At 41.5% G+C, this 20,403-nt stretch overlaps 1 protein-coding gene across 7 annotated transcripts in view; it reads right to left on the bottom strand.

Moving 5' to 3' along the window:
- Positions 1–20,403, bottom strand: part of EYA2 (EYA transcriptional coactivator and phosphatase 2) — an 89,750-nt gene that overhangs the window by 46,822 nt on the left and 22,525 nt on the right. For 5 of the 7 annotated variants that reach the window (XM_039699814.1, XM_039699815.1, XM_039699817.1 and 2 more), the window contains exon 2: positions 3,538–3,656. In XM_039699814.1, coding sequence (XP_039555748.1) covers positions 3,538–3,646 — 109 coding nt within the window. In that variant the 5' untranslated portion in view covers positions 3,647–3,656. Of the gene's footprint in view, positions 1–1,660; positions 1,706–3,537; positions 3,657–20,403 lie in introns of those variants that run through there. The other 2 variants (XM_039699819.1, XM_039699818.1) reach the window with 2 other exon arrangements.

Here is a 20,403-nt window from a genome sequence, read left to right as displayed (position 1 = left end):
GCTGGTTTGAGAAAAATATACAGGAATCAAAATACTTTTTATTTTTTAGTTAATATTCCCAAACTGAGGTAGGTAAGAAATATATTCTCTGCTTCACAACAAATATAGATTTAGTTTTTAATTGAGAGTGATACCAGTTGATTGAACTACCAGTTTCTTCTTCTCATGGGACTGATATCAGTCTTGAAGCTGGGCTTTGAAGCAATGACTCATATGCTAAAGGCTATAAAAGCCAATACTATGACTGCTGAAGTGATTTAAGCTCACTGCACATTTTGATCTTTTGCTTTTTTTGGTACTCTCCTAGACCATGACTCACTTTCTTTAATGTCCATTAAAATATATCAAATAATAGTAAATATTAAAAATACAACATCATAAATCTCGTTAATTTGAATTTTTTGAGTTAACTATAGCATACCTTATTGAACTACCAGCAATCAAAAATTACATCAGTAGAAAACCTATCATACAAGTTGAATGTGCAAGATGCCTTCTAATGGACCAAACAACTGGGTGCTGTAACATTACCAAAGAAAAATGTGCCACCAGCTTTTTTTAGAGATAAATTTACATTTACCAAATTAAAAACTGAAAACACAAAAAAGAAACAAACAAACAAAGCTAAATTAAAACCTGCAAGCTGTACTGAAAATGCCATACCAAAACACCACCATGTACTTTTTGCAGGTTGCCTCCACAGTGCCATCCAAACTTTGCTCCTTGGTTCCTGGCTGGAGCTGTCATTAATTCAGCACTACAAATGCCAAAACACTCTCACAATCATCAATAATGACAAGCCACAACTGAGTCGGGCTCTGTGTCTCCTGGCTGCATCAATGCACACACCAGACTCACTGCACATGGCTTCTCCACCACCTCCAGTGGCCAAAGCAGCACAGCTTCCTTTGTTCAGACATTGGTCAGCTGGCAAATTAAACATTTAAACCATTCTTCATTTAATGAAATATGCAAGTGCATATAAAGTCTAAATGCATGCAAACAGTTCTCTGGGTTTGGGTAACTTGTGCTGTAAACATGGACAGAATGACCAAAAAGATCCAACATGCTCACATCTGAAATGTTTGTTATTCCTGATTTAGATCTCTCTTGAAATTGTTCTTTCACACACATCCCTTTTTCACAACATTTTACATGGCTTGATCATTTTATGCTATAACATGGAGATTACATCAAACTATTTTTAAAAACACTGCCACTTCATCTGGCAACTTTTTAGACTAAATTTCAATAAAAGTTGCATCATCGTGAGTCCTTACTAAAAATATTAATTACTAGGTATCATTCTTTTTTTAGAACATTAATTTATGTAATTAATGGTGAAACCTCTACGTGCCTAATCACTAACAGGATCACCCTAATCACTGACAGAAACAAAACCAGAAAGACTCTTCAAACCCCTGCAACACTCCCACACCTTAGAAAAGTAAAACCCACCTGCAACCCTACCTTGTTTTCTGTACCTATAAAATGTGGTACAGTAACCTATTTCCCAAGCAACAGGCAGACAGGTTTAGTTTAAAATACTGACAAAATAATATCCACGTATTATTGACAAAGGATAATGTTATACAGACATATCTATTCTCTTACACATCCACAGAGAAAAGACTGAGTTTAAAAGCAAAACTGGGCTTACCTGAGTCACCTTCAAACTCACTATGAAAAATTTGCTTTGACTTACCTGAAAGAGAACAGTTTAGAAAATCAGATTTTCAGACTGTGAGAACTACACCATTTCTGTCTCTCATTACCAAAGAGCACTGCACTTAAGAAACAGACATTTTACAATTCATTTCTTTCATTCTTAATGGCTTTTACATCAAAAAAACCAGCAGAACAGTTTGAGCACAAGCCTCATTTCTCTTCTCTTTGAAAAACACCACAGCATCAAATTTTTATTTTGGTACAGAGTAAACAAGTTTGCCAAGAATGCCAAGTAGGAATTTACTGTGTGTGAATATGCAATATGCTACTGTCACTGACAAGAAAAGGCAAAGTTGATCAGGAAAATGTGCAAATTATACATTATATATATAAAATATTTCAATTATATTGAAAATTATATTGATATAACTGCACATCTCATGACAAGCACCCATGAGAACAACAAGCCAGGCAGCTACACGGACATCTAAATGAGTAAGTACCATGACTAGACTTGCTAAATTTAATACTTTATGTGTAATACAGAGCATAAATTTGTGTGCATTTATTACATTAAGAGCTCTGTCAGTCTGAGAATTGTCAAACACACAAGTATTTTCCTGTTCTTCAAATTAACCACAAGTATTTTCAAGGGAAAGAGCACAATCTTGGTAGCACAGGGGATCATTCTGTAGAAAAAACACCATAATATTTCTATAAGAAACAAATCAACATGAGCTGTCTCTGGCAGTGGTGTCCAACAGTGGCTCCTGTGTTGACTCTTATTTATACCACACAACAAAAAGCAGTTCCTGCACTAAGACTTCTACAAAATGATGTACCTAAAAATCATTTCTAGCTGTAATCTTTTCTGCAAACAGGACCATTTAAAAGGATGTTTCCTTTAGGCTGTTATTCCTTCTACTGCTCTTGTCAATAGGCAGCCACGATGGGCGTGATTTAACCATGCAATTCCTAATGCCTGAGCAAACAGGCAAACAAAACATCCCCTGGCCCTTCCAAGAGCCTATAAATGAAGGGTTAAACATACTACTAAAACATAATAGCCAGTGCCTTTTCCTACCTCCCCTCTAACAGGAAGGCTGACAGATCCTGACCGCAGCAAACAATAGCTGGGATTGTACTAGCAAGAACTAGTTCAGCTGCATCACTTGCCAATAATTTTTTTAGCAGATTTAACATTCTTCTGTTTCCTTCACTTGAACAGTACGATGGGGCAGGGGGGAGAAGGAGGAGATAAATTTCCATCAGAGCCTCAGCCACTGAAGGAATTTGTTCCTGGTACCTGCCAAATGTGAAACTCCAGAGCAGAGGCCAGCAGGGCTAACAATTTGGGGATGGCAGCAGTGGTCTCAGAGCGATGCAAACTGGGGCACAGAGCTGCTTTGGCAGGAGTTTTCAGGCTGCTCAATACATTCCTGGGCCTGGGAGCCCCCACAGTCCCACCTCAGCAGCAGCAGAGCCACCAAAGCCCAGGGCTCACGTTCACATCACCACTGGGGCTCCAGCAAAAACTACCAGGTCTACACAAAATACAGTTCACACCTGCAATTCCTCCAATGGAACAGAAATCTACACATGCATGTTTGTAAATGCAGGCATCAACTATACACAGATATATATTTACATATTAAATACTTCTATTTCATTTGCATTCAAGCCATTGTGGAACTAAAGGATTCAACCACAACTGGCGAGTATACAAAAAAAAAACCCTCAAAATCTCAGTTGCTCACTGTAGAACTAATTGCCAGAAGCAGAGGCCTTGCAGTGGCCAGCTCCCTCTGGTTACACATATTCACATATTTTATGTTAAAGCAGCAAACAGCAAGCAGAAGAGCAGCCTACCTTCTATGTCATCTGGAGCCGTGGCATAAATGTGAGAAAGGTTAAGCTTCAGTCTGTCAGGGCACTCTCTATTTACAGTCAGACTGGGTGATATCACTAGATCTAGCATTTCCTTATACCTGAAGGAAAACAAAGGAAAAATACAATTTATTCATTAATTATGCATGCTTACTAATGATTCAATTTTTTTTCCCTAAGAGTATAAATATTAAAGCTGATTACCTAAACCCAGGCTTCATATAAATTCCACATAATAACATTCACTAAAGTTTTCATCAAAGGGAAATGCTGAATTAAAATGCAGTACTTGCTTCCTTGGAGATTACACCCATCTGATTAATGATTTCCCTTTCTTCCTGGATTTTGCCACACAAAAACAAAATTCCAGATCTCTCATATGCCATCAAAGCAAGAATAAACCCACCAGTGTCTAGTGAGGCTGCAGAACAGACTGGAACGGCTGAAAATGAAGCTGAGGGCAGTTAAGATCATTATGGAGTCTTATACAAGGTAATAAAGTTAGTACTGGTGACAGGATCAGTTTTCCAGGGGACACCCAAACCAGGCACCCCACTACAATGTCCTGGCCATTAGGTGGCAGTGACACAAGGACAGTCCCTTTGACACGAGCCACCTTCTCTGATGCAACCAAAAACTTCAAGTTAAGGACATCTAGGCCTTAATCTCTGAAGAAAAACACAATTCTTCATGTGTGCACATGACCTACACCACCATGAAAGCTTACAACCTCTGCATTACATAAAACAGTTCAGAAACAAGGACAGAATTCTTATTCCAGACCTTATGTATGAAATCAATAGGTCCATTCCTGTACACACCACCATTTTTAATTCATGTGCCTGCCTGCAGCTACAGACCTGTTCAGCTGCTTGCTTCCCTTGGAAGTGTTGGGTGTTTTGGATGGGTACAAAATGTCATTAAGTGCACAGGTTCACACACCTATGTTTGCAAGTTTTGGTGAAGACAGTGGGGTGAGTACAATAAGGTCTGGCACATTTGATACCTGCACAATTCCTTCTATGCAAGGCAGCTTTCCTTGAAACCTTTACTCCCATCATGTTCTCCCCTTGTTCCCTGTGCAACCATTGCCTGCACCTAGACCTGAAGAACCCATGGGGCAAGGAAAACCTGGAGCTAAATCTCTCAATTAATTGTCTTTATTTCTTTTTAAATACACACAATGCAATGGAAACCTATTTGGATTTTCCAAGACTAAACTTGCAGCTTTTGGTTCAAGTCCAGAACAGACGATGAACAGACAACTCCAAGATTCTGTGTTGTTCTTTGCTGCCCATGGCCACACAGAGCACAACCTTAGTTCAGTTCCCTGGAAGTCACTGGGTGGAATTAGGGCTATTAGGGGAAAGCATAACTGCTCTTGGACAGAGCAGGGCCTGAGCAGGAGCTGATGGGGGAGAGGGAAGTGGTGGTGAGTGGATCCTGGCTGCAGCTTGCTCAGGCTCCCCTTCCCTCCTCACTGAATGTGCCTGCCAAGGCAGCTGGCACATCCCTGCTCCCAGCTGGCACCTCCCCAAGCTGGACTAGGCAGGCAGCACCTGGCTGCTAACAATCCACATCTAAAACATCCCAAAGTTAAAGAGAGCAGCACATGAAGCTGAAATCATCAGGCTTCTGCAATACCAATCTATGTGCTTCTGGGAGAAACCAAGGTTTGTTTTGATTTTCTGTTTAAACACCCCTGTATGGCTTTACCAGCTTTAAGAAACAGAAAACCACATACTTTTTATCTGAACCTCCCCAATCCCTTTTATAAAGCCTCTGAGTCCCTGTGAGGGAGGGCAAGTATTGTTAAGAACAAGCACAAACCAGATCATTTCATCTGTAACTAAACAGCAAAACCAAAACTAAATTCATTTTCACTCTCACCTGACAGCTGCCCAGACAGAAAAAACATGAACACTGAACCCTCTGTGAATCTACAGAACTACCAAAAATAGGCTGAAATGAAGAGGCATAAATAACCATGTAGTGTCCACAACCCCAATCCTCCTCTCTCCACGTGGGATCTGCCCCCCTTGGAAATCCATGTGGGTATCTCATCACCAACACAGCCTCAAGTCCAGAGGCTGGTAAAGGCTTCCCAAGCATGTGCCATGAAGGGGACCTTATGAATGACCAGTGTGGTAGAAATGCTCTGGATGCAACACTTGTGTCCTCCCTTTGTCCCCAAGTGCTACCTGCTACAGATCTGCTAAGGAAACCAGAGCAGCATAAAAATCAGCCTTGCTCTGCAGCTGCATCTTTGCTGCTAGTGGGTCTCAAAGGGTTCCACCTTCAGATGTGTCCTTGGAAGAGGAGCACAGCTGGCTCCCCTCCCTGCCTTAGATACAGACAAACTGAAAATGCAGAAGCACAGGGCCACCAATTGTGCCCACAGCAGTGCCCACGCCACCAACGGCGTGGAAATGCAACAAGGAGGCAGATGTGTGCAAAGATATGAAAAAATAGTCCTCAGGTGTAAAAAATCCTACGAAAGGACACAGCCCAGAGCTGAAACAACAATCCATGAGTCCTCACTCAGGAGAGGCTTCACTCAGCACTGCAGAAGTTCTGCTCCATCTGGTACGAAGCACAGCCTGCAGGGCACTAAGGGATGGTCACAACCCCTCACTCAGGAGAGGCTTCACTCAGCACTGCAGAAGTTCTGCTCCATCTGGTACCGAAGCACAGCCTGCAGAGCACTAAGGGATGGTCACAACCCTTCTTCTGCACACTGAACTCGTGCCAGAGCTGCTTCTCCAGAAAAGCCAGCACTCTCCTGCTGGCACAGCCAGCCTGCCACAGGGAAAGGGCTCAGAGGGAATTTTGTGGGGCTTCTCAGTGGGGCGGAACAAGGTACGAGCTGTGGCTCCTAAGGCTCTCTGAAAAACAGCAGGGAGAGCAGGGGCTCTTTCCCAGAGGATTTAAGGAATTAGTTTATTCAAATCCATAGCACCCAATTAAATTTTGCCTGCATGGCTGAGAAAGTGGGGTTCCATTTTATACAAGCTTTTCCTTTCCACTCTGAGCACCATCTCATTTCTTTTCCCCTTGCTTCCTTAGGGCTACCCCTGAGCTGAGGGCAAGCACTGCTGCCCCAGATCCTGTCAGGCTGGGGCTGTTCCACCTTGTTTCTCAGATAACACATGCCCTTCAGCATAATCCAAACCCCCATCATTCATGACACTGCCCAGGCTGTTGCCAAGTGAACAGGAGCAGATGTTTAAAGGGAAATGATCTTTTATAGTGATTAATGCACTTTAATTACATCATTGTTCAGGGATTTCATTAGCTACTCTCTGCCTGATGGTTTTTCTACTGGTTTTGCTCTGTTCACTTTTGAATTCACCAAGTCACATCGTATTTTCCTGTTTTTTCAGCTCTCATTTTAGTTTAGAGTCTGCGTTAGTTGCATGTACAAACAGGTAACTTTTCACAGAACTGCCTGGCTGGCTGTACACGTCACGTATGAGTGCTGTTAGTGGCTTTGCCTGTTTTGCACGCACCATTTACTGATTTATTCATGTGCATTTCTTGCCTATGGACTTCTTGACAAGAGTTTCTGAAATTCCAGTTTTAATGGCGGCAAGCTACAGAAAACAGTCAAATAATGGAACAGGGCTGGTATTTAACACAGTAAATGACATGCTGGAGTGCAACTGATGAAAATATCAGGTCTTTGTTTTCTTTTTAGAGAAAAAACATTTTCTGGCTTAAGCAGTGTACAGTAAATCAGTAATAAAGTTTGCTGAATATGAGCTTTTATTAAAACCAGTGATGGCAGCATCTAACATGCAGGGCTGACAGACATCTGGAAGAGCTTTTGGCTTCTATAATTAAGAAGAACCTTGTGTGAATTTGTTGCTCAGCTTTTCCATTAGAATTCCCTACTCAAACCCCAGTATTTTGCCCTGAAATTTAGCCCACAAAATCTCTGCCAAAAACAGAAACTTTTTTCAAATGTTTAGGAATGAAAAAAAATAGAAATATAAGGTTGTTGGTTTTTTTTTTTCCCCTTTTCAGTCATTATGAAGCTAGGAATGCCAGATTAAACAATTAAAGGTTTCAGATTTTTGACTGAGGTGTTGGGACAACTGGCAAACCCCCTGTTCTTTTACAGTGATGTTTTGAAGGCAGTGATTCCAGACCCGAAGTCAAGGCAGTCAAATGAGTGCTGAAGATAGAACTCCTGAGTGATCTAATCTCTCTCCAGCAAAGTGCTCACAAATGGGTGTCCAACACCATGGAGGGACCCGTGTGATGCCTTAAGTTTGAGCTTTCATATTTTCCAGATTCTGTACTGCACTGGTACATAACTCTGAACCTAACACAGAGTTTAGCAGGTTCTCCTCACAGCTCAGTCACACAAAACAATCCTTTTTCAGCCTGAGGACTAAGGACACTATTACAGCTTCAGGCCCAAAAAGTGCAAACAACAGCAAACTGAGGAGAGAAATATGGGAGGATGGGACTTCATAACCTGCAGCTGTAATTGGACAATTAACCCCAATAAGGAAATGGACCAAAACTTATAAAAGTGTGAAAACTCATGACCCATCATCCCCCTTGGGTGTAGCCTTGGCCAGGCTCTTGTACTGCCCAAGGAATATCCTTTGAAGGCCTTTTAATAAATCCCTACTTTATTCCTTTAACACTACCTAGACTCTGTTCTAGGCAGCCTCTCAAGGCATGAGGTGTGCAAGGTGATGAGAACTCCATGGATCATATTTTGAGAGGCTGGAAGAGGAAACCACCACGGCATTGTGGGCAGATGGAACCTCAGCACAGCTCTGCCCAGCACAGCGGGCAAGCCAGAAGGCACCAGCAACAGATCAAGGAGTCTCCTTCCAAAGTTTGGAGCTTTGCTGCTCAGGTAGAAACTCAATCCTCTCTGAGCCTGCTCCCACTTGTGATTAACATCCTCCCCTCAACACACTAAAGGCAGCTCAGGGCACTTCCATCCTCCCCGTGGAGCCAGTGGGACTCTGCACTTTTTACTCATCTCTACTCCATTTCTGGGGTGAGAAGACAGAATTCTGGCTTCAAAATGTACCCAAACGGTAAAAAAAAAATGTTCAAAGGAGAGCTTTCAGGGCATTTTCAGCAAATGAGACACCTGGGTAGTATGAGGTACCAGGGTAAACTCAATTGCTGAGTGATGGAGGGATTTCAGAGGGAATATGTGCAAGGAAGAGCAGGGCATTTTCCCCAAAACAACAGCAGTCTGCAGGAGGGCATCTGAGCAACAGGAAGGACAGTCAGGAGTGAAAGACACCAAGTGGGTGTAGGAAAAAGGAGAATGAGCTCTGCATCTGCCACCAGAGAAGGAACTGAAGAGGTGGGAGCCCTGCAAGTGAAAAAGACAAAATGCCTCCCCTTGGGAAAAACCTGCCAGAGCCTACAGTGGAAAGGACAAGTACTTCGAGGGAGTGAGAAATTGCAAAGTTTCTCAGAAATTATGCTCCCTGCAACAATCCCATGCAATGATCTTCTCAAGAATTTTTACTTGTATCTGGAAGGAGGCCAAACACAAGCTTAAACCACTAGATCTTCCTAAACATTTGCATATGCCAGCACAGAGCCCTAGGCAGCAGTGGTACAAGCCAAGTCCTCTGCTTTTAGCTCTGCTGGGAAGGGGAGGAGTAGAGACAGAGATTGCAGCAGAATTGCAAGAGTAACATTTTTGTCTTGCTTCTGTGACTTTATCTGGTTTTAATTAGTTGATCAACCACTTTCATCTTTCAACCCTCCTAAAAAATGGTGCAGATTGCTAAGAAATACTTGATTATTTCAGTGGTACTCATCATTAAAAAGATGGCAGTCTGATTCCCCACTTTATCTCAGAAGTGAATCACATGCAAAAAAATCTGAAGGTGGCTTTCTCACTCTCTGATTCAGAGAAAACAAACAAACCCCATCCCAGTCCTAAAAAGTTTGGGTTTAATTCATTCTAGGAAATACAAGATTAATTTTTTTCCCCATATGGATAAAATTTTCAAAAGCACCTGCTATGCCTCATTAATTTTCATTGGGAATTAAAACTTCTACTGTTTTAACTCCATGGGAAGCATAGTAGCTTAGGCAGCGTTGCCAGGACTTTTGGTAGCAAAATTCTGCTCCAAATTTTACTTTGCTCCTGTACAAAAATAAAGGAATCATTCATAAGCAAAGAAAACAGTATTATCTTGCAGCCACCTTCCACATGGTATAATCATAGGGAATCTCCCACACTGAAGATTTTGGCTACTTCTATCCACACATTTCAAAAGCAGAGGAAAGTAATTTCATTTCCTCTGTCAGTACATTCCTCCCCACACTGCTTGGCCGTTCTTCTCTCCACCTATAAAAGCTTCTTTGTTCCATTTCAAAAAGTCAGAAATGCTTCAGCAGGTGAAAGCCACGACCCTATTTTCTCTTTTATCACAAGTCTTAGTTCACCCACGAGTACATCAGATAGATGTAAGCAGGAAAAGCCTGAACAGGCACAAAGTTAAACCTGGGCTGGCATTAATGCTCGTGTCCAAGACTGACAGCACAGCCTCGGTGACAAGATTTCCTTTCAAGGTGATGGCAGGGCAGATGCCTTGGGCTGTTTATATTCCTGAGAGCTGCTTTTTACCCATGTAACTGCACAATAAAAGCAGCAGTACTGTCTGGATTTATCATTGCCCAGCCTGTTTCAGACACAAAAGAAAGGGGACTTCTCACTATGGCTGTAGCACAGCCACACAGCCTCCAGCATGTGTTATCTCAGGCTGAGGATGAAACCAAGAGAAACAGGATAAAAGTTATGTGATAGGTAAGGAAAAAAAATAGTTTGGGTTAACATTGAGATTTCAAATTGCTCTTTTTTTAAAAAAAGTGTTAATTCTAAACAAGTTTAAGAAAAATAACTGAGAAAAAATAACAAAACAGACCAATTCTTTCACACTTCTGAAACCACTATTGTTTAAAAACAACCAAAGTATTCCATCAGCTTTAAAATCTTTCCCCACATGGTTTCTGTGTTTTGTCTTTTTTTTTTCTCCTTTAAATGAGACAGTCTTTTTTATCAAAATTTTACTTTCACTGGAAGTTTTCTCTCTTGCTCTAACCCATAGACCAGACAGTGAAAAACAGATGAAAATTCCTGTCTCATGAATTTTTTGAGCCACATTAACTTTTTTTTTTCCTTTCTTTTTTGGAAGGAAAGTCAGCCTTAAGATTTTTCAGTGCTTGGAACCGGCACAAATAATTGCATGCCTTGTTTCCCTGGAAGTCCTGAATTTCCAGAAGCATTGACTTGCTTCAGCAGGCTTCATCACCTGCTATTCCAGTCTGCTTTTCATTGATTTTTCTTTAAACACACTATTTTTTTTTCTTTAAATACACTATTTCTTTTTTGGCTCAGATAAAAAAATAATAGGGTGTCTTCATATAAATAAATGTTCTTCCTCCTCCTTGCAGGGCTTCACTACTGCCTCCTCCAGGTGCTGTTTTCCTGAACCCCCTGAGATGAAAAAGGGGCATGAGCTGGGCTGAGATTCCCCTGCCTTTCCTGCAATTAAAATGGGAGAGACTGAAGGAAGACAGAGCAGGGGGAGCAGCAGCATTTTCTGGCTGAGCAGCCCACAGAAAAGGGGATTCAGCGCCCATAAAACCACCCAGGACAGGGCACCTTCACCATTCGCTCTGGAAGCACACTCTGAGAGGCAGCCTGAACATTCGAGTGAGCTCATGATGGGATTCACACCACAGAGCTCCAACCTGGCAGCCTGACCAGAAACACATCATGACATTGGCTGGAGCCACTGCGTCTTTTAAAATTCATTTCAGCAACAGTATTTCACTTATTCTAAGTCAAAATGAGAAAGTAGAATTTTTCACAATGCCTTTTTTTTTTGATCTGTTGGATCTATTTGCTAAGTGGAGCAACCCTTGCAAAGATATTATTTTAGATATTATTTTCCAAAGCATAAAATTACTCAGCTTTCTTACTGTGAACAAGCAAGTACCACACAGAACAGGATACACTGAAAAGAAACACTATGAGCTTACAGCCTACAGTGATTTGAAATACAAAATTGTATATGCATGCATACATACAAAAGTACATAAATAATCTCTTTCAGCTTCCACATTCCTATTTGACATTCACAAGCTTTTTAATTTCATCACACCTCTTCCTATTCAGATCCCCCAGGCATGCCAGGGCTGCACTGACTGCAGAAAACCACTCCAGCAGCTCCAGCTGCAGAATTAGGGCTGTTCATGTAAAATAACTGCACAATAACTGCTTCCAGAGTCAGGGCTTCCCAAACCAAGGGCTGCAGAGTACAGCTCATGACAACTGTCACTATTTAGGCACCTCTTTCCACTTTGAGGAGCTACATTTTTTACTCCTTCTCCTCAGAATCACAAGGGCTAAAGACACACTTTAGATAGATAGATAGATAGATAGATAGATAGATAGATAGATAGATAGATAGATAGATAGACAGATGAAATTATAGAGTTTATTCCCCTCAGTTTTCTGCTTTCTCCTCACATCATGGTGAGTAAAGAAACATGAAACTCTGATCTTACCAGAAAAAAACTCATTCTCAGGTGTGTGTGTTTGCAGGGCCTCATTTTGTAAAACATTTGCATCATCAATACACTGCAACATAAAGCAATTACATAAGAAAATTAAGCATCTAGAAACCACTTCACCCCTACCATACCAGGATGAAGCAGAGACAATAAAGCACTGAACATCTGCTTCAAAAAGTAGTGGAAAATCACAAATAGAGAACAGAGCTTTCCTTGCTTGCCCGTGGAGCCTTGGGCACACCTGCCCAGTGGCACAAGAGAAACTACTTTTAGTCAATCATTTTTGTAAAACTAACTATTCAGTGAGGCAAGTAACAACTGCCCTGAAACTCTATTTAATGCAGCAGGACAAGACAAACCATCCCAAGCTGTAGAGGAATTGGGAGGGAAAGCACCTCACACAGCTGGAGCTGCAGGGCAGCAGGAATTCTATCCCTGCACAGTTTAATGCAGTGAAAGTTGGCCATTAGCTGGAACAAGTGCCAAGGGAAAACATTTTCCAGAAAGTTTAAAACATTTATACCACCCACATCCTAACAAAAACCTCCTCATTCAAAAGGTAGTGATGCACCATCCACGAAGCTGCCCCAAGTCTCAGAGTGTGAGCACCTTGGTCTAGTGGCAGGGGGGCTAGAACAAGATGAACTTTAATGTCTCTTCCAACCCACCCATTCCATGATTCCATGAAGTTCCCACAGAAAAAGCAATGCATTAGAAAATACTTGCTCATGTCACTTGAAAAGTAATGCTCTTATTAAAATCCACAGGTGTGTGCAAGAAAAAGTGGTGCTCACTCACATGGGAGCAGCCCTCACAGAGAACACGAGATTAATTCTTGTCACAGAGAAATAGCAGATCAAACCCTGGTCTGAGACACAGAAAACCTGGGGTTTTCTCCCTGCTCTGCCCCTGGCAACAGCTGGTTCCTGGGTGAGTCCTTTGTGCCACCACTGTGCTGCCTGCCCTTTGGGTGTCTTCCCTGGAGAAGCTGCAGGACAAGTTTTCCTCTTGATGCACGTGAAGCATTCACCAGTGCAATGGTGTCCTACTGTCTGTGAGACCTCCAGGCACTGCAGTATTAAATAAACTGCAGTAACAAAAAATATATATAGAATTTTCCCTAGGGCTGCAGCGTTACCTTGAAGTAACACTACTGAGTTCTTCCAATCGCTGTGAGATTGGGCAAGTTTCTCAGGACTACATTAAGGCCTCTGTAAAACTGGGAACTACAGTATAAATTGCCAATTAAGCTCTTTTTAGGGGCTGGAAAGTCCTCTGAAATCTTTAGGTGGAACCTGCTACACTGCTGGAGTATTGATATCCATGCCAATGAATAATGACCAACGTGAACATGAGACAGCCAAGAAGGAGGCGAGGCACGAGACCTGTCCTTCAGGGCATGTTCTCTCACTCATTTTTGGTCCAAAATCTCTCCATTCCCAGACTATGAGAATTTCTTCACCATTTTGATTTACTTCTCAAACCTGTCAGAGTCCTGCAATGGCTCCAGCAACCCTCTAAGAAAGGTAGGGCTGCCCCTTTATAACAGGCCTGTGTCAGCACCTCCGTTCTCAGCCTGTAAAGGAGCAGCACTTGGGGAATAATAATTCAGAAAGAGCTATGGGAAAAGAACTATGAAATGTAAGTTAGCAAAAGGACTTTGGATGTGAGGGAAAAGTCTAGGATAACAGTACAGGTGAGGCTGGAGTGAGAATGACGTACTCTCTCCTTGGTTAAATCCCTCAAGTCAGACTTTCTCCGAGCAGAGAAGACAGCAAAGAGCTGTTGTGTGTGTAGAAGGTTCAAGGATCTCTGATTGCCTTATTTTCCTTATCAATAAAAGAGCAGTGATGGTGATGTGACTATGGTACTTCTGAACAGAACTGCTCTGTCACTGCTAGAATTTATGGAAATAGCATAAATTGTTCACAAAATGAACATATAATAAATTGTTCACAAATACCATAAAAAGGTTCACAAAGTTTAGACCATTCTGTGATCAAGAGTGAATTTCTGGCTGGGTCATCTTCAAACATGTTGAGCCAAACCAGTTAATCCTTATAATACAACAAGAGCTGCTCCCCTCCTTTTGATGCTCTAACACATTCCTGTCTACAAATGCTGTAGCAAGGCTGGTTCAGCACTGCTGCAGCTGCTATCAAGGGCACTGCAAATGCTGCTGCTCACTCAACACCATTTTACCCTGAAGCTGCTTCCCAAATGCATGGTCTGGATGAGGAAATCCAGCTGAACTCTGATACACCTTCCCTGTTTAGATACCCACTAAGTCAGGTTACCAATCTGGATTTAGAAAATATGTGGTTACATAAATCAAATTAATGAACTTCTAACATTCCCTTAGTCACAATCCTTCCTCTTTGAGAAGAGCAGAGCATACTCCTGGAAGAGAGGCTATCACTCAGCTGAACTTCAAGAAGTTATCCTTCCCTCTTCTTCTTCACAGATATAACTAAAGCCACTTTTCCCCTCTGTTCTTAACTCATAATAAAATAAAAATCAACAGTCATTATATTTAATATGATATATTATGCTAATATTTCTGTAGTGAAAGTTGGTTACCTCACCAGTAGGAATACTGAAATGTCAATTTTTTTGTTCCTCTATCTAAAACTGGAAGGTTCAACAGGGACAAAGTGAATCAAGAGGTTGGCTGACAATGGCAGTTTGTAGATAAAAGTGCAGCAGATTTCTCATTTTAGAGAGCTACAGCACAAATGCAGCGAGCAAAGTAGCACAATGTAATTGCTACTCATCTTGGAGATGTTAAAAAAAGGACAATAATCAAAAGCAATGCTTGAGCAAACTGCACTTTGTTACCAATTAATAGTGTAGAAACAGCCAAGGGGAACAGGAATCTACTCAGAGCAAATGCTCACAATGTTTTCCTTGATATTAACTCCATTAATAATTTGTTTCTGAGAGCTTTTCAAAGTCAGGCTAAAACAACAACACAGGCATAACAAATGGGACAGCATGATTCACTTTGTATGTTCAGGTGGGCCAAGGTCTGATTTCCTATGAGTTTTGGTGGGACAATAGACTGAAGCTTTTTTCTTTAAGCCCAGGTGAAAGTTAACCTGACCCCAAGTTCCCAACGCTGCTGGCTGTTAGATTTATTTTCAAGACAGAGGGAAGGAACTTTTGCAGGGATAACCCGAGGATATCAACAAAGAGGAGCCACCCAGATCCTGCCATCCAGTCTCTGATGCTCTGCAGGACAGCACGGTAGTGAAAACCCCAAATAAAACAAATGCACCAACCCAATGCCATGCACACAAATGTCCCTGTTTTCCTTTGCAAAGCCTGATCTGGCAATGAAAAACACTTCCTGGAAGTGCCATTTTATGATGTTAAACAGGCCTCAAATAACTTAACAAAGTACAGAGGGACACTGACATTTGAACTGCAGGAGTTTTGTTTTCCATCTTGTTTTTCCCCCACTGTGAATATTGCATTTGAATAACTGAAATTTTTAAAATCTCTTTTCCTCCTTTCACCATGATGTAATGCATGTGTTGCACAAGAATAACAATGTAGAGCTACTGCTGCTGGAGCCAAGTTTGGCACCAAGAGAGATTAGGGTTGGCACCATACACCATGATCTTTAAAACAAATTTGGCAGCCTTGCTTTTGCCACTGCTGCCATAAACAGCAGTCAGGGCAGTAAATGGAAAAGTGCTGAAAAGAGACCATGAGTTTGTAACTGGAACAAAGATGCCCATTAGCCAACCACTTAATCTAACACCTTCTCATATATGAAAAGTAAAGAGTTTTACAATGGCATGTCGAAATTAGCAGCAGTAGCAGGGACCAAAGTGTAACATAACAGTGCCTTTCATCTGTCCATCACACCAAACTGAGCCTACAAAACCCACCAGCCAGCTACCTGTCAGCCAGGAGAATTAGCATGCACAACTGCAAGTTCCACCAGATTATTCAAAGAAAAATACTTGATCTACACAAGAGCACATCTGTCTCAACAAATTTTCCCTTTCCAGTACTTTTCAGTTATGCTTTCCCGGGAGGACATTTGCTCCTATTCAGTGATGCTGGAACAGCTCTCTGGAAAGAGACACTTATGTGCGTTTTTCTTCTTTAAATGCAGATGGAACAGAGGAGAAATGCAAGGTTTCCTCACTGTGTCCCTCCTGGCTTGAGCTGAGCGAGCGTGGGCTGATTTTCTCTGCTCTATAAAAGGAGTCTGATGATTTGTGATGTGGACATCTGTCTGCAACTGGACAGATGCCACCAGCTTATTTCACACAGACAACTAGACAGCCATGTAATAGCAGCATCTTTCAATTGCTACTTCATTTTTTTTCTTAAGAAACCTTATTACCTAGCAGAAGAACTCCATATTCCATCCCAAATTTCACTAAATTTAAAAATTCTTTAAGCACCAGCTCTCAAATAAGGGACCACCTTCATCTGTGAGATAAGTCAGAAGCATGTGTGGTGCTGTAACAGCTTTTTGTCACTTGATTAGCACTAAAACATGTAAGAACATTCAAGGCAGATTTCAGGCAGTAACTTTCACCAGCAGTACCAACAAGCACTCCTAATGGGACAGCCAGCATGGTGCTTGTGTAGGGAGGCACACACAACTTACAGACTCCTTTTGCAGCTTTAAGGTGAAAATGCACTTTTCCTCTCATTACCAAAAATCAAACAAAATGAAAAAAATTGGGTCTGATTGCTATGACTTAACTTATTTTCTGATGGCTTCAAATTCTTCAGAAATCCTGTCAAATCCAAAACCAAAGGGCAACTTTCAATGGCCACAAACCGTGGTATCTTTTATTAGATGTTCACAGCTTCAGTGACAAAACGAGCATCTTAAAGCCCATTTTGTTTCCCTAATGAGCACTTTCCTCCTATCATATTATACACCACTTACCCAGTGGAACTTTCAAGAAGCTACTCTGGCACAGCTCATCACCTTGGAGGCCACCTGCCAACAGCAACCACTCAAGCCCAATTTGGGACTGCTGGGAACAAGAGGGATCCAAAGCAGCAAGAGGCAACTGTGTCCTTCACAGATAATTCGAGATAATTCCTTGCAGGTACAGAAAATGGCAGCTCCTGGAGTTTGTTCAGATAATCTAAGAAAAGAGTTTTATCATCTGTACAGATTAAAAAATCCAGCTACAAGTAAAAGCCAGCTTTCACTGCTTGGATATTTGAGAGCAAGCTCACGTGTGCCATGGACAAGGTGACTGCCTTAGATTAAAACTCAGATTTGATCTGCAATTTCCTTAGCTTAAAGGCAAATTTTGCTCGCACACACAGGACTTCAAAGGCCCTCACCTCTCCACAGCCCAGAGGAGCAGCCTGACAGCCTGGCTCAACAGTGGATGTGTTTCCTGACATTGGATTAACTTCAGCTCATCACCTTCAGTGCAGCTTCATTCTGACACTTTTATGGAGTAACTTCTAGTACAGACAAAAGAATCAAAGCCATTTCCTGCCTCCGGCTACTAGAGATAACGTCCAATTCACTCACAAGCAGCATGCAAAGATGCTCTTGCTGGCTCCAACTGTTTGCAGCAATGAGCTATCAGAAATAAAAAAAATCAACAGTGCAAAATATATGAATGCAGTGCTTGGCTTCCAGAAGAAATACAGCAGAAAATCAGATAACTCTAGTGAAAAAAAAAAAACAAAATAAAGGGAGACTGTGTCTGAATTCAGATTGTGTTTTACTAACACAAATAGAACTGCTATTAGAAAAACAATTTACTTTATTTCTCTCGAATAAATATTCAGAATATTCAGAAATGGCAAGTTTGATGCCATGTCCAGTGGCCAGGGCTCTCGTAAGGGAGACTTGGATTCAGTCCTGTGTCAGCCACAGGCTTCCTGTTACCAGAGTAGTTTACAAAGCCAACTCCTATTTAACCTGCTTGCCTCTATTCCCCTCCTCTGTAAAACAGGGGTTTCTGCATTTTTATACTTCTGAGCATGCAGAGCTCAAAATTATGAAGACTACGTGCTGCACTCAGGTAAATCAGCACAAGGATATGAGGAAGAAAAATATATAAACACCAAAGACAGAAAAGCAGCCTTACACTTACGAAAAATGCCATGAAAGCAGTGTATTTCTGACTTTTGCTTACCCCTTCAGAACCTTTCTCTGCTCTTGTGCCCGTGCAGGGAGCAGGCACTGCCTGCAGTTGTCAGAACCAAACAGAAGCCCAAGTCTCACATTCCTATTCCCTCCTAGACCACATATCATCACTCCTCATTCCAGCACCCAACTCCTGCAGGGTTAAACTCTCCCTTTAATTCACGTTTGGCTGTGTAACTCTTCTGTCCCACTCGTGTCTCTCCAGTTGCTCTGCTCCTCTCTGGAGGCGCCAGGTTTGTGCATCTCCTGCTCACACATGTCCTGCCGTGCTCCACATGGAGCGTGACCAACGTGCTAACCCCTGGACAGCTGCTGGTTTTACAGGCTGTCATCACAAAGACTGCCTGTGTGCCTGCTTGGAGGGGTTATTCTATAGGAGCCCAGCAACTGCATTCATTCAGTTCAGCTGCAAATGTAAGCTGTGGAATTGAAATGCCACAATTAAGAGAAATGGCCTTGCTTAGTTCAGCTTCTAATCACAAAATAGCACTGAGGGATCATCTGATGTCTTAAAATCCTGCATCCTGCACTTGGAACACAGTTCCTGAAGGTTCACAGGGTGCATTTTCAGCAATAGTTATTGCAGAGTAAATGGGTGCAGAGACCCCAAACTGCAAAGCCTCATAGGGAAGGACAACATGAGCCAGAATCTCCATCTCTAAACTCATCTAGGAACTGCTTCCTTCGTGTTCATGTACCAGTGGGGTGGAAGCTAAGAAAGACAAAAGGAAAATAGCACAAAATAAGAAGAATCTGTGACACAGAAGTAAAAAAGCTCCTGGGATGTGGGCTCGAGAAAAGCCTTTTGAAATGCTGTGGAGTACTACTAAAAAACAGAATTTCTGAAACCTTTCTGTGCACAGGATTAAAAAAACCACCAAACTAACCCAAACAAAACCCACAAAAACTTTCAGTACAATTTCTAAACAAACAAAACAAGTTTCTGCTAGAATTACACTCCATCTATTTCCCTCTAATTCTTGTGGACTGCCCACAAGAACTTGAGTTTCTGGCTTGTTGGAGAGAAGTTAACAACATCTAATTGAAAAGGCAACATTTTCCTTGTCCTGCCACATACCACTTTGCCAGTATATACGTGAGACAAGTAATTTGAAAAGCATGTACACACCTTAAGCAAAAGCCCAAGTTTTAAGAAAAACAGTCTGACAGTGAGAGCTGTAAGGGTTAAGATTTTTCTCAAAGCTAAGCATACATTTTTCCATGCAAGCAGCTGAATCATGGATATTTTAAAGAATAGTTTATTAAGCACAATATAGCATATCTCCTACTCAGCTCTATAAAATGTGTCCAGTGCTGCACAAAGCATTAAAAACCATTTAAATGTGGAACTTGCTGGCATCCACTGGCACAGCAGAAGAATTGAGAGAACAAATCTAACAGCTGTCTGGAAACACAGCAGATTTATATTGAGGGTTTAGTCATTAACTGTAGTTATCTGACTTACACCAGAACACTGAATGAGCAGTGGTGGTCTCTAGATTAACACAATACATGGCAACCCCCCCAAAATACAGTCCTGGCTCCAGGATGCTGAAATTAATTGCTTTGCTTCGTAGTGGAAGCATTCCAGTCTGGTTAATAAAAAAGTGGAGTTGAAGAAAAAAGCCAAATAAAGGCTATATACAAGTCTGTTTATCAAATACCTGTGCACAGAATGGGTTTATTAGTCTTCTGCATTGCTAGAGAAATTAATTTGCAGGCTACACACAGCAACTGAAAAATTGGCATGATTTAATAGCCCAATAATACCTGTGCACAGAATGGGTTTATTAGTCTTCTGCATTGCTAGAGAAATTAATTTGCAGGCTACACACAGCAGCTGAAAATTTGGCATTATTTAATAGCCCAACACTTTTTCTAGCAGTCTCAAATGCATATTAGATGTAAGTTTCCATACAGCTAAGGATGTTGTTTATCCCTCTGCTTCTCTGATGTTATCTCCTTTTCCCTTTAAAAAATAAATACAAATGTATACCAGGAACCAGAAAAAGTGTTTTTCTGGTTCCTGGTATACATTTGTATTTATTTTTTAAAGGGAAAAGGAAATAACATCACAGAAACAGAGGGATAAACAGCATCCTTAGATGTATGGAAACTTACATCTA

The sequence above is a fragment of the Passer montanus genome, unplaced genomic scaffold (genome assembly GCF_014805655.1).
Source record: "Passer montanus isolate IOZ18808 unplaced genomic scaffold, ASM1480565v1 scaffold139, whole genome shotgun sequence".
NCBI lineage: Eukaryota > Metazoa > Chordata > Aves > Passeriformes > Passeridae > Passer > Passer montanus.
Note: the sequence above shows the minus strand (reverse complement) of the source record. Positions and strands in the feature narration are given on the sequence as shown.